The sequence below is a fragment of the Bubalus kerabau genome, chromosome 21 (assembly GCF_029407905.1).
Source record: "Bubalus kerabau isolate K-KA32 ecotype Philippines breed swamp buffalo chromosome 21, PCC_UOA_SB_1v2, whole genome shotgun sequence".
Lineage (NCBI taxonomy): Eukaryota > Metazoa > Chordata > Mammalia > Artiodactyla > Bovidae > Bubalus > Bubalus kerabau.
In genome coordinates, this window is record NC_073644.1 from 3,487,777 (window position 1) to 3,501,856 (window position 14,080).

Genomic DNA, 14,080 nt, shown 5'->3' on the forward strand with positions numbered 1-14,080 from the left:
TTATGACCAACCTAGATAGCATATTGAAAAGCAGAGACATTACTTTGCCAACAAAGATCCATCTAGTCAAGGCTATGGTTTTTCCAGTGGTCATTATGGATGTGAGAGTTGGACTGTGAAGAAAGCTGAGTGCCGAAGAGTGGATGCTTTTGAACTGTGGTGTTGGAGAAGAGTCTTGCAAGTCCCTTGGACTGCAAGGAGATCCAAGCAGTCCATTCTGAAGGAGATCAGCCCTGGGATTTCTTTGGAGGGAATGATGCTGAAGCTGAAACTCCAGTACTTTGGCCACCTCATGCAAAGAGTTGACTCATTGGAAAAGACTCTGATGCTGGGAGGGGTTGGGGGCAGGAGGAGAAGGGGACGACAGAGGATGAGATGGCTGGATGGCATCACTGACTCGATGGACATGAGTCTGAGTGAACTCCGGGAGTTGGTGATGGACAGGGAGGCCTGGCATGCTGCGATTCATGGGATCGCAAAGAATCGGACACGACTGAGCGACTGAACTGACTGAACTGATATAGTGATTATGTTATCTATGAAAGTATCAAATAAATTGGAATAATATTCTAAACAAAATTTTGACAGTGGTTATCACAATTGTGTAGTGCTAAATTATTGTATGCTAGTTAATCCCTGAAATATTTTCCAAAAGCTTAATTAACTGCATATTCTGTTCTGCCTGTATTCAATTAGCAATTAATCCAGTTGTGAAAACAACACAATTTAAAGTTCTCAAAAGCATTCATTTTATCTTAGATTGTGGCCATGAAAGGAACATGGAGGCACTCTTCATAATTTTAGGAGGAGAGAGCAATTGCTTATACAGATTTTAATTTAAGTTAGGTCCTGATCACTTATGTTCAATATGCCTTTGGTGCTGATGATTTTATAATCAAGATATCATTTGAAGGAAACAAAATATTAAAAAACTTGGAACTTTCAGCAGATTATTTGAATTAGAATTCTAATATGAATTGGAATTTTAGACAAATGTATTTTATTGTTTCTTCAATATTTTCTCTCATGATTTCAAATTATTTATAGTTCATAGAATATAGCACGTATCAGGAACTCTCAATCACTGTCTAAAGCTCTTCACAACCCAATGAAATTTATTAAGAACATGTGAAAGTATTTATAGCTGCAAACATTAGGCTTCTCAGGTGGTGCTGAGCCAGAAATTTCTAGACAGTGTAAGACTTTGAAAACTCAACTCCTGTTGTTTTTTTTTTTATTTCAATTTTTTTCTTCTCAAGTAAGCATCTCACTCCTTTTTCCAATTTTCAGGCATTCAGAGGAATGACTCCCTGGTCTGGTAACATAAAACATTCAAACCCAGGACAATACAATCATGAACTACTGTTTAATCTATCAAGGAGAAAAACTCCAGTTAGACAATTAGCTCCTAAACATTTATATCTAGCCCCTAAATAATGGTGTGGGGTCTTAAGAAAGTGTAAAGGAACAGTGTCACAATGTTTGGAAAAACTGAGAAAATTAGGGATCCAAGAAAGCCATAAAAATGACAAACTGGATGTTGTGAAGTTTAAACTAATTGGTCAAAAATGATGCATATTAAAGTTGCAAGTCAACCAAAAATGTACAGATCAATACTAATAAATATATAAAGCTGTTGTAATCCCCACCTTTTGGGGGCTCTTCTCCCCCTGTCAGTGTCTATGCTAAGGGCTTTGCATCTCTATCTTTTAAAATAAACTTTGCCTGTGTGAGCGTTTTCCAGTTTGTGCAGTTCATTCCTCGGCTCCACGAATAGAACCTGCTTTCCTGTTTCAGCACCAGTGATAAGGAATCAGCCTGCCAGTGCAGGAGATGCAAGAGGTGTGAGTTCAATCCCTGGGTTGGGAAGGTTCCCTGGAATGCTGAATGGCACCCCACCCCAGTATTCTTGCCTAGAAAATTCCATGGACAGAAGAGCCTATGGCTCATGGGGTTGCAAAGAGTTGGACATGTCTGATCATTATAATAATGAAGCCCATTCATATCATGTAAAATTAGCTTCACTGACCATTTTTCAAATATATATTTAATGAAAAAAATCCCTTTTCTATATCTTTTCAAAGTTTTGATTTAATAGTGTTTACAGAGGATATGCAGAGTACATCATGAGAAACACTGGGATGGAAGAGGCACAAGCTGGAATCAAGAGTGCTGGGAGAAATATCAATAATCTCAGATATGCAGATGATACCACCTTTATGGCAGAAAGTGAAGAAGAACCAAAGAGTCTCTTGATGAAAGTGAAAGAAAGTGAAAAAGTTGGCTTAAAACTCAACATTCAGAAAACTAAGATCATGTCATCTGGTCCCATCACTTCATGGCAAATAGATGGAAAACCAGTGGAAACAGTGGCTGACTTTATTTGAGGGGGCTCCAAAATCACTGCAGATGATGATTGCAGCCATGAAGTTAAAAGATACTTGTTCCTTGGAAGAAAAGCTATGACCAACCTAGACAGCATATTAAAAAGCAGAGAAATTACTGTACCAACAAAGCTGTGGTTTTTCCAGTAGTCAGGTATGGATGTGAGAGTTGGACAGTAAAGAAAACTGAGCTCCGAAGATTTGATGCTTTTGAACTGTAGTGTTGGAGAAGACTCTTGAGAGTCCCTCGGACTGCAAGGAGACCCAACCAGTCAATCCTAAAGGAAATCAGTCCTGAATATTCTTTGAAAGGACTGATGCTAAAGCTGAAACTTCAATACTTTGGACACCTGACGTGAAGAACTGACTCATTGGAAAAGACCCTGATGCTGGGAAAGATTAAAGGCAGGAGGAGATGGGGACGACAGAGGATGAGATGGATGGATGGCATCACCTATGTGATGGTCATGAGTTTGAGCAAGCTCCAGAAGTTGGTGATAGACAGGGAGGCCTGGCGTGCTGCAGTCCATGGGGTCACAAAGAGTCAGACAGGACTGAGCGACTGAACTGAAGTGAAATTCAATACAGAGGTATAACTACAGATACAAATGACATTATTATAGAATTTAGTGAGGTTTAGAATATGAGTTACCATCATAATTGAAATGGATGGCAGGGGAAAAAAGTCATGTAGGACAATATTTGAGAGAGGCTTCTTTCTTTTCTTTTCTTTCTTTCTTTCTTTCTTTTTTTTTTTTTTTTTTTGAAAAAGCCTTTTCAGTGTGAATACAATTTGGACAGTTAAGCTTCAATCTGCATGTGGTTGCTGTTGTTTAGTCACAAGTCTTCTCTGACTCTTCTGTGGCCTCATAGGCTGTAGCCATGCTCTTCTGTCCATGCAATTTCACAGGTAAGAATACTGGAATAGGTTGCCATTTCCCCCTCCAAGGGATCTTTCTGACCCGGAAATCAAACCTGTGTCTCCTGCCATTTGGCAAGCAGGTTCTTTATCACTGAGCCTCGGAGAAGCCTCTACCATCTACACATACTGCCATGGAAATCAAACTAATTAACAAAGAATCTCAGTGAATTTCATTTATAAAACTTCACAAAAGAGTGCTGCAATATATATCAAAAGCTTAACCAATATTGAGTAAAACAGTAATAACAAAGTGAGCAACAAATAGTAAGAATATGAAATATAGAATATTATACAAAGGGTAAATATACTCCTGAGAAAAAAATATAAAAGTTCAAATTTATTTCATTTAGCCTATTTCTTATTGGTAGATATTTAGATTATTTTCCCTGATGCTGGGAAAGATTGTAGGTGGGAGGAGAAGGGGACAACAGAGGATGAGATGGTTGGATGGTGTCACTGACTCGATGGACATGAGTTTGAGTAAGCTCTGGGAGTTGGTGATGGACAGGGAAGCCTGGTGTGCTGCGGTCCATGGGGTTGCAAAGAGTAGTACACAACTAAACAAATGAACTGAACTGAACTGGTTATAAGCTCTGATGCAATGAATACTTTGAAAGTGGTAAACTTTTGCAGGTTCAATTGCTAGACTTACTGGTTTAAATGATACTTGCATATTTAATTTTCAAATTCCAGGTGAATTATACATTTCATTCAAATAATAGCAAATTATCTTCCATAAAGAAGACTAATTTAAACTTCCACCAACAATGAATGAGTGTGAAAAAAAATCAACCTTAAAATGATAAAGAATTAGACATATGTAACAGGGCCTGGCTCTAATATTAACCTCTGGCCCAATATTGTTGTTGAGGCTTCATTGCCTGTAGAATTAGGGAACACCCATATTAAACTGACTTTTCCATTAGTTAAAACTAAAGGTCAAGAAACAGGGTAGAAAATTATCAGCCTCAGTTTCATTCTTTCTTAAGAAAGAAATTTCCTGCTAATCATTTTCCTAAAAGCATTTTTCACATCTTTGTTCCTCAGACTGTAAATCAGGGGGTTCAGCATAGGTATAATCAATGTATAGAACACAGAGGTCACTTTATCAATATCCAGTGAATGGCCAGCACTGGGACGCAAATAAATGAAGATCAGGGTACCATGGTAGATAGAGACCACAATCAGATGGGACACACAAGTGGAGAATCCTTTTCTTCTTCCGTCAGCAGATTCTATTTTAAGAATGGCTGCTATGATGAGGATATAAGAAAGGAGAACTGTTAGAAGGCAGAGGGCTTCCACTAAACTAGCGAAGACTACCAGTACAATGTCATGGATGTAGGTGTCAGTGCAGGACAGAGAGAAGAGAGGGGAGATGTCACAAAAGAAATGGTTAATTTCATTGGAGCAGAAAGACAGGTGAAAGGTATTAGTGGTGTGAATCACTGAGCTCATGGTGCCCCCTAAAAACGCTCCAATTGCAAGCTGGCAGCAAATCCTCTTGGACATAATAACGGTGTAAAGCAGGGGGTTGCAGATGGCTATGTACCGGTCATAAGCCATGACAGTCAAGAGAAAAGACTCTGTGTCCACCAAACAGCAGAAGAAATATAACTGTGCAGCACAGCCATTGTAAGAAATGGTCTTCTTATCAGAAACTAAGTCCACAAGTAACTTGGGGGCAATGACTGAAGAGTAGCAGGCGTCTACGAAAGACAAGATGCGGAGAAAAAAGTACATAGGGGTGTGCAAAGGGGGACTGGCTGTGATTAATAAAATCATCCCAAGGTTGCCCATCAGAGTAACAGAGTAGATGGACAAAAACACAGCAAAAAGAGCACTCTGCAGTTCTGGGTGGTCACTGAATCCCAAGAGCAAGAACTGTGTCTTCACAGTGCTGTTCTCCACCTCCATTCTCTGCAGGGTTCCTGGAGGTTGGAATTTCAGCAGGGTACCGATGGGGATGTTGATAATAACCTGAAGAGTAGCTACAAAGGAAAATAATTAAAGTAGTTAGAATAGTAATTCTAAATCCACTTGGGCACCCTCATAACACTTAGGCATAAATAAAGTTTAGTATAAGCATAGCTTTTCAACTGAAATACTTTTTTTTAATTAGTTAATTGCTTTTTTTTTTTTTTAATGTTTGGCAGAGACATGTAGCTTGCAGGACCTTAGTTCCCTATGAGCAATGGAACCCATCTACTTTATACTGAAAGAACAAAGTCCTAACCACTGGATGGCCAGGGAATTCCCTGAGATAGTTTATTTAATTGAATTGATTGTTTATACTTCTATTTCTTAAAGCTATATATATATATATATATATATATATATATTTTTCCCCCATTAAATGAGACACCATCAAACCAGCAGGTGAGCTGTGAATTTCTTAATTTCATCAACTCTCTCATCTGTCACCAACTTCAAGTGACTGAGGTTAGTTGCATTGATACATAGCAAACTGAATAACTAGCCTCTCTTTCCCTTTCAGGTAGGTTTCTTTACACAACAAATAGATACATTTCTATTTCAGTTGAAGCCTTATCCACGTAGAGGAGTAGAAGTTCTTTATTTCTCACCTTGAGCTGAGAATTTGCTTCTGAGGTCTAAAGAAACTAGTTAAAGTTTCTTGAAATCCACTGATGAAATAGAAGGGGGTAAGATTCAGAATTAGTTATCTAAGTAACTAAATCCTAACTCTGCCACTTAGCAGTTATAAAGTCTTTGACAGGCCAAGCAATCACAGAATTTTGCTTCATCACCTATAAAATGAAAAGGACAGTGCCTTCCTCATCAAATCGTATTAAATTTCCTTCTAGGCTCAATATCTTCACCATCTTGTTCATTCACTGTTCTTTTTCTTTTTAATTTAAATTTATTTATTTTAATTGAAGGCTAATTACTTTACAGTATTGTATTGGTTCTGCCACACATCAACATGAATCCGCCACGGGCGTACACGTGTTTCCCATCCTGAACACCCCTCCCACCTCCCTCCCCGTACCATCCCTCCGGGTCATCCCAGTGCATCAGCCCCAAGCATCCTGTATCGAACCTGGACTGGTGATCCAGTTCTTATATGATATTATACATGTTTCAATGCCATTCCCCCAAATCATCCCACCCTCTCCTTCTCCCACAGAGTCCAAAAGACTGTTCAATACATCTATGTCTCTTTTGCTGTCTCACATACAGGGTTATCATTACCATCTTTCTAAATTCCATATATATGTGTTAGTATACTGTATTGGTGTTTTTCTTTCTGGTTTACTTCACTCTGTACAATAGGCTCCAGTTTCATCCACCTCATTAGAACTGATTCAAATGTATTCTTTTTAATGACTGAGTAATACTCCATTGTGTATATGTACCACAGCTTTCTTATCCATTCATCTGCTGATGGGCATCTAGGTTGCTTCCATGTCCTGGCTATTATAAACAGTGCTGCGATGAACATTGGGGTACACGTGTCTCTTTCCCTTCTGGTTTCCTCAGTGTGTATGCCCAGCAGTGGGATTGCTGGGTCATAAGGCAGTTCTATTTCCAGTTTTTTAAGGAATCTCCACACTGTTCTCCATAGTGGCTGTACTAGTTTGCACTCCCACCAACAGTGTAAGAGGGTTCCCTTTTCTCCACATCCTCTCCAGCATTTATTGCTTGTAGACTTTTGGATCGCAGCCATTCTGCCTGGAGTGAAATGGTACCTCATTGTGGTTTTGATTTGCATTTCTCTGATAATGAGTGATGTTGAGCATCTTTTCATGTGTTTGTTAGCCATCTGTATGTCTTCTTTGGAGAAATGTCTATTTAGTTCTTTGGCCCATTTTTTGATTGGGTCGTTTATTTTTCTGGAATTGAGCTGCAGAAGTTGCTTGTATATTTTTGAGATTAGTTCTTTGTCAGTTGCTTCATTTGCTGTTATTTTCTCCCATTCTGAAGGCTGCCTTTTCACCTTGCTTATAGTTTCCTTTGTTGTGCAGAAGCTTCTAAAGTTGGCAACATAGTAATTCTGTGGAATTCCATATATCTACTTTATGTTATCTGAAATCCAGGCTATGAAATACAACTAGAGAAATCCAAATGCTTGCATATTTATTAAATCCATCTAGGCAATACAATAATAATATTCAGGAATCTTGGATGGCCCCTTTGATTAAAATGATAAAAGATGTTATAAATGCTCACCTACCCACCTCTCTATGTTATCTCTGCACTTCCTTGTCATTGCTTTAGTCCACAGCTCTGTAAATTGTAGATAACGCATAGCAATGCAAGTGACACTTGTCTATAGACAGGCGCATTTTGCCCAGGATAGAGATAATTGATTTCTCTCCCCGCTGATGGTAAAAATCCAGCTTTACATCTATTTGTCAGTTTGTTTGTGAATTCCTGATTTACAATATTGTGGTTCTTTGAATTATGTTGTGTACATTTCATAACATGTTACATATTGAATAAAGTAAGTACAATCTCTGATGCCTGTACATGCTATATGCATTGTTATTGTTGTTCAGTTGTTAAATAGTGTTTGATTCTTTAGGACTCCAGGGACTGCAGCGTGCCAGGCCTCCCTGTGCTTCACTGTTCCTGCCTATAAAAGTTAAAGATTTTTCTTTAACGATTTACATTATTTATGGCTCTTACAAACTCAGTATTTAAATAACTTCAGATTTGAAAACATTTTCATTGTCATCTCATATTCTCTGTCTCAGAACATAATGTAAGCACATTACTAAAATCTTAACCTCCCGTCCTATCCCCAATTTGTTCCAGGTTCTTAACAAAGCTAAATGTCTTATTAAAACAGTTAGAGTTAATAAGCACATTTTTGGGGTGAAGCTATTTTTGGGGTACAGAAAATGAACTACAGGCACAATAATAATGGTAGATTCTGCATTGCTCAACACCTATTTTTCTGCATCTGTTCTGTTTCTAGGTAGATTAGGCAAATTCTGGGTAAATGTGTGTATCTGACATTAATGCATTTGCATCTTATAATTTTCAAAGTAATTTATAAGCATCTTATAATTTTCAAAATTTTCAAATTGTTAACCTTTCTCATCTAATTTTATTCTCACAGTTCTTTAAACAGTGCTGATCATCTCTCAGTTTTATTGAGGAAGAACTGATGATTTCAGCCCAATGAATAGTCCAGGACTGCATAGCTTTGCAATCAAAGAACAGGTCCAGAGTTTGGACATTCTGTACAGTGGACATTCTTCAATAAACACTACCTTCCCAGAAATGGAAATGTTAGAAATGGTGGAGCTTAGAAGATGACTGTAAATAACATAGTTATTTCCCCAAAACTCAATGTGTTCACCTGCCAGGGAAGTCCTTAGTCACTTTTTCTTTTTTCCTTTTATTTTAATTTCTTTAAGCTTTTTATTTTGTATTGAGGTATATCTGATTAACAAACAATGTTGTGGTAGTTTTAGGTGAACAGAGAAGGACTCAGCCATACACATGCACGTGTCCATTCCCCCTCAAACTTTCATCCATCCAGGCAGCCACATAACATTGCACAGAGTTCCCTGTGCTATACAGTAGGTCCTTGCTGATTGTCCATTTTCACTACAGCAGTGTGTGCATGCTCACCCCCAGGTCCCATTCTCCTCCCGCTACCCGCTACTCTTTTCCACTGGTAACCATAAGGTCATTCTCTGAGTCTGTAAGTCTCTGTTTTCATACGTTCACTGTACCAACTCTTCTTAGGTTCTGCATATAAAGGATGTCATATGATATTTCTCCTTCTCTGTCTGAATTACTTCACTCAGTATGACACTCTCTAGGTCCATCCATGCTGCTGCAAATGGCACTATTTCATTATTTTTAATGGCCGAGTAATATCATTATTTTTTAAAACTTTTTTCCTTCTCCCTTAAAGTCAGCCCTCTTATCTGCCTGAATCCTTTTGCTTGTGTATTGAACAGTTGTTGGGATCAATGCATTACCATAAGATAGGACAAATAATCTAATATAAAAATCAGTTCAGCTGTAATTGATATATAGCTCCATCCATTCTTAAAAATAAATAATATATAATGAGCACAGTGTTTAATTCTGATTCCTAGTCAGAGTCCAGTAATGGTGAGGTTTGTTTTAAGGTTTGCTGTTGTTATTTAGTTGCAAAGTCTTGTCCTGCTCTTTTGCGACCCCGTGGGCTGTAGCCCACCAGGCTTCTCTGTCCATGCAGTTTCCCAGGCAAGAATGCTGGAGTGGGTTGCCATTTCCTTCTCCAGGGGATCTTCCTGATGCAGAGATCACACCCATGTCTCCTGCATTGGCAGGCAGATTCTTTAACACTATCATGTGTCAAACATTAGGTTTTTGTTTCTGCTGTTGTTTTTGTTAGATATATTTTCATAATTTAAAACCTATATTACCCTAAGTATGTTTATCCTCAAAACATTGGTTTCTATGTGTAAAATAAGTGAGCTTCCCTAGTGCCTCAGAGAAGAAAAGTCTGCCTGCAATACGGCAGACCTGGGTTTGATCTCTAGGTTGGGAAGATCCCCTGGAGAAGGAAATAGGAACCCACTCCAGTATTCTTGCCTGGCAAAACCCATCAACTGAGGAGCCTGGCAGGTTACAGTCCATGGGGTCTCAAAGAGTTAGACATGACTGAGCTGTTAGTAAAAAAAAAAAAAAAAAAAAAAAAAAAAGTAAGATAAGCACTTAAAACCCCATCAAGTTCTAATAGCCTAGGATTAAGGTAAGAACACTTACCAGATTATTATCTTTTTCATTCACCTTCTTACTACACTGTTGTCAGTATCAGTTCATTTTTCACGGGAAAAATCAATTTTAGGACTTAAAGATTTAAAAAGAAAAACTGACCCATTGTCTACTTTTTGCAACCTGATTTGGGCGGGTCTTCTGTGTTCATAGAAGAAATCTGTGCCTTCCTTAGGAAGGCTGCAGTTCCTTAGGGTAATGCAAGATCTTTTATATATTGCTTTGAAGCTTTTGAGATTAGCTTTCTAATCTCAGATCTCAGGATCACACACTCTGATATCCAAATCCCAAAGGGAAAATTTACCTGAGCAATTAGAGTTCTACTAAGGAGTCGAGTACACACAAAGGAAATGATGCAATGTGTTTTTCTATATCTTAAGAACATCTCAAGCAAAAATATATTATGACTTTCAAAATGGTAGATTGTTCTACATAAAACTGGAGGATGATAGTTGCTATCTGATTTGACCTGTTCAAAGCAATTTATCAATTAATAGAAGTTCTACGTGACAGGACAGTGGTGAACTGAAATGAAGCCAAATATACCCAGACACGAACTGAGAATGAGAAGGCCTTTAAGTAGACATTGTCAACTAAAAAATAATATAGTCACAACCTGAAAGTAGAGATTTTACTTAATGGGAATGTTAAGGCCTCTGAGGCCAGGAGGCAGCATCTCAGTAGTCATGAGAAAACCACTCAAGGAGACAGGAGGGGGAGTCAGGCTATACCCAAGTTTGCAACAAAGGGGACAGGGAATCGGAACATCAGAGATTATTGTGAGGTAGAGAAAATCAGATATCAAGTTAAAGAGTTTATTTTTCTTCTACATATGGAAAGCCTCTGGGCTCACTGAATTCACTCCTTTCATATGCACTTCAGCTCAGTTCAGTTCAGTCACTCAGTCCTGTCCAGACCCCATAGACTGCAGCACGCCAGGCTTCCCTGCCCATCACCAGCTCCCAGAGCTTGCTATCTGGGGCCAAATTCTGTCCTCTGATTGTTTGCATCCTTAATTCCTCACTCACCTTAAGGCGTGGCCGATGTGGCAGATGGCTGCTGCGTGCATTCCCTGAGCTCTCAGCAAACAGCTGTGCGGGTGGCAGCATCTGCTGGCGCTGTTTTGGGAGCCCTCATTCACATTTGGAGGCAAGAAACCATGGATGGCTGTGACATTTCTTGTTTATGGATATGACAGCAGACATTTAATTTCACCACATGAGAAAGTCAAAGATGAATGAAATTGACTCCAATATGTGTTATCTGTGCATCACGTTCAAGTGGAATTTTAGCCATCCAAGGTTAGAATTGACCTGATAATCCTAACTCAATACAAACATTTACTCTAAGTATGTGTGCCAGCTGGTGTTCTGGATACAAAACAGAGAAAGGGAGGGTAAATGGAACTGCATATAAAGAATTTCGCAAACAGAGAGTACTGAATGAGAGACAAAACAGGAAAAAAAAATAAGAAAATGAGTGGAGATTGAAAATTTCATGGCATGATCGAAGGACTGAAATGAGATTTAGAGCAATGTTGCCTCTGTGTGTGTGTGTGTGTGTGTATGTGTGTGTGTGTGTGTGTGTATGGGCTTTCTTTGGTGGCTCAGTGATAAAGAGTCAGCTTGCCAATACAGGAGCCACAGGAGACAAGGGTTCTATCTTTGGGTTGGGAAGATCCTCTGGAGGAGGAAATGGCAACCCACTCCAGGATCCTTGCTTGGATAATCCAATGGACAGGGGAGCCTTGTGGGTTACAGTCTGTGGGATCATGAAGAATCGGACACAACTGAGTAGCACACAACACAGTAAAATGAAGCACAATGAAATTATAAACGAATGAGAAATTCACACGAATTCCTACAATTTGCAGGTAAGAGAGTGGCCAGATTATTTATGTGAAGCCACGTAAAGAAATAGAGAAGAACCTTTCTGTGTTTGCTTTACAGACAAGTCGGAGGAGCAGTCACTGTGCCCCCTTTACTCCAGATGGGGCAGAGGGGAGCCTTGCACAGTGGACGGTGCACTGTCTATAAAGCCAGCCCTCAGCTCACCCATGGCAGTGGAAACTACACGACAGAGAGGGTTCTGTCTATGCAGATCAGTGGTGACATAGGCCTTGGCAGATGCGGGCTTCCAATGGGGAAGAAGGAAATGACAGCCTGAGGGTGATGAGAACCAAATGCTTTGTCTTAAACAGCAGAAAATGGTGTTGGGAATGCAAGTGTGTGCTAAATTAATTGTTTTTTCCTGCATTGGCAGGCAGATTCTTTACCTTCTTAGTCACCAGTATATATAAATATGGGCTTAGCAGGAAACACTGGTTTAATCCCTGGGTCAGAAAGATCCCCTGAAGAAGGAAATGGCAGCCCACTCCAGTATACTTGCCTGGGAAATCCCATGGACAAAGAAGCATGGTCCATGGGGCTCACAAAAGAGCCACATGTGACTTAGTGATTAAATAACAATAAACATATGCAAAAAAAGTGATATGAATCACTTTGCTGTACACCTGTAACTAATACAACTTTGTCAATCAATTATATTTTAATTTAAAAAAATAGATTTCCAAGAACCTGAAAATGTGTTTCATTTTTACAGCTGGATTAATTGCTAATTGGATACCAGGAGTGCAGACTTTAAATTTTTGTTTAGAATATTATTCCAATTTATTTCATAGCTATGTAGAGAGATGGCATAAATCATCACATGGCATGCTAACATAACTACTGCTTCTTTCTCCCCAGACCACCCTCCACAAGGGGAATATATTTTTATTAATAGCTCTTCTTTTACAACTTAAATTATATCAACAGGGCATTCAGTTTCTTTTATCTTTTTCGTTTCTTTTTTTTTCAATTTTACCTAGTGTAATGCTATGAACCCACTAGGGAGATGAAACTGTCCACTGGAAAAAAATGCACAAACTAAAAGTTGAGAGTTATATTTTATTGGGCAGACACTCTGAGGACTTCAAGCCTGGGACACAGCATCTCAGATAGTGCTAAGAAACTGTTCTGTAGAGGTGAGTTCTGAAGAGGCAAGGGGGAGCCAGGAGAGATAGAAGATCTTGCAACAAAAGATCAGATAATCAGAACACCAAAAGATTATTGTTAATAAAAGAAAACCAGACAAACTAAAGAATTTAGCAGTTTTTCTGTGTATGGGAAGAAGCAACAGTTTGGGCTCACTGACACTGTTCCTTTGATATGCACCTTCGCTATCTTGAGAGTCCCTTGGACAACAAGGAGGTCCAACCAGTCCATCCTAAAGGAAATCAAGCCTGAATATCCATTGGTAGGACTGATGCTGAAGCTGAAGCTCCAATACTTTGGCCATCTGATGGAAAGAACTGACTCACTGGAAAAGACCCTGATGCTGGGAAAGAGTCAAGGCAGGAGGAGAAGGGGTTGACAGAGGATGAGATGGTTGGAATGGCATCACCAACTCAAGGGACATGACCTTGAGTAATCTCCGGGAGTTGGTGATGGACAAGGAGGCCTGGTGTGCTGCAGTCCATGAGGTTGCAAAGAATTGGACATGACTAAGCTAACTGAACTGAACTGAACTTAGCTATCTGGGGCCAGCCTATCTTGAGAAAGCCTATTCTGTGCTTTCTCATCCGGAGTCCCCTCAGGGCTCACTGACCAGGCAGCTGTATTATGACAGCTTCAGGACTACAACCTCCTTTGTTTACTGATGTGGCAGGCAACAGTTTTCATTAACAAAGTCCTCTCCAGTGGCTTCTGGAAAAACAGGGGATGTTTGGTGATAATAACTGAAGCAGAATGAAGAGAAACTGAGCAGATTTTTACATCAAATGATTCTTGTCCCAGATTCTCATTTTTGCCTAAGGCAAAAGAAAACAGTGCAGATGGATTTCACCTAAAGTGAACAGACTAGAATGAAATTAAGGAAATGATTATTATTTTTTTTAATAAATTTACGAAGGTTCAATTTTTTAATTAGTTTTTCAGGCTAATTCATTAAATATTTTTGAATTGCATCCTGAGGGTAAGCATTGTAAATG

At 39.1% G+C, this 14,080-nt stretch overlaps 1 protein-coding gene across 1 annotated transcript; it reads right to left on the reverse strand.

Moving 5' to 3' along the window:
• Positions 1–4,290: 4,290 nt before the first annotated feature.
• Positions 4,291–5,226, reverse strand: LOC129636097 (olfactory receptor 5I1-like). Its single transcript, XM_055559360.1, has one exon. It carries the CDS (start codon positions 5,221–5,223, stop codon positions 4,291–4,293), a length of 933 nt encoding a protein of 310 aa, XP_055415335.1. The 5' UTR covers positions 5,224–5,226.
• Between the last annotated feature and the right edge of the window lie 8,854 nt (positions 5,227–14,080).

Bases quoted from the DNA above. Each gene is read 5' to 3' on its own strand.
- LOC129636097 (XM_055559360.1), bottom strand. From the start codon at position 5,223: ATGGAGGTGGAGAACAGCACTGTGAAGACACAGTTCTTGCTCTTGGGA.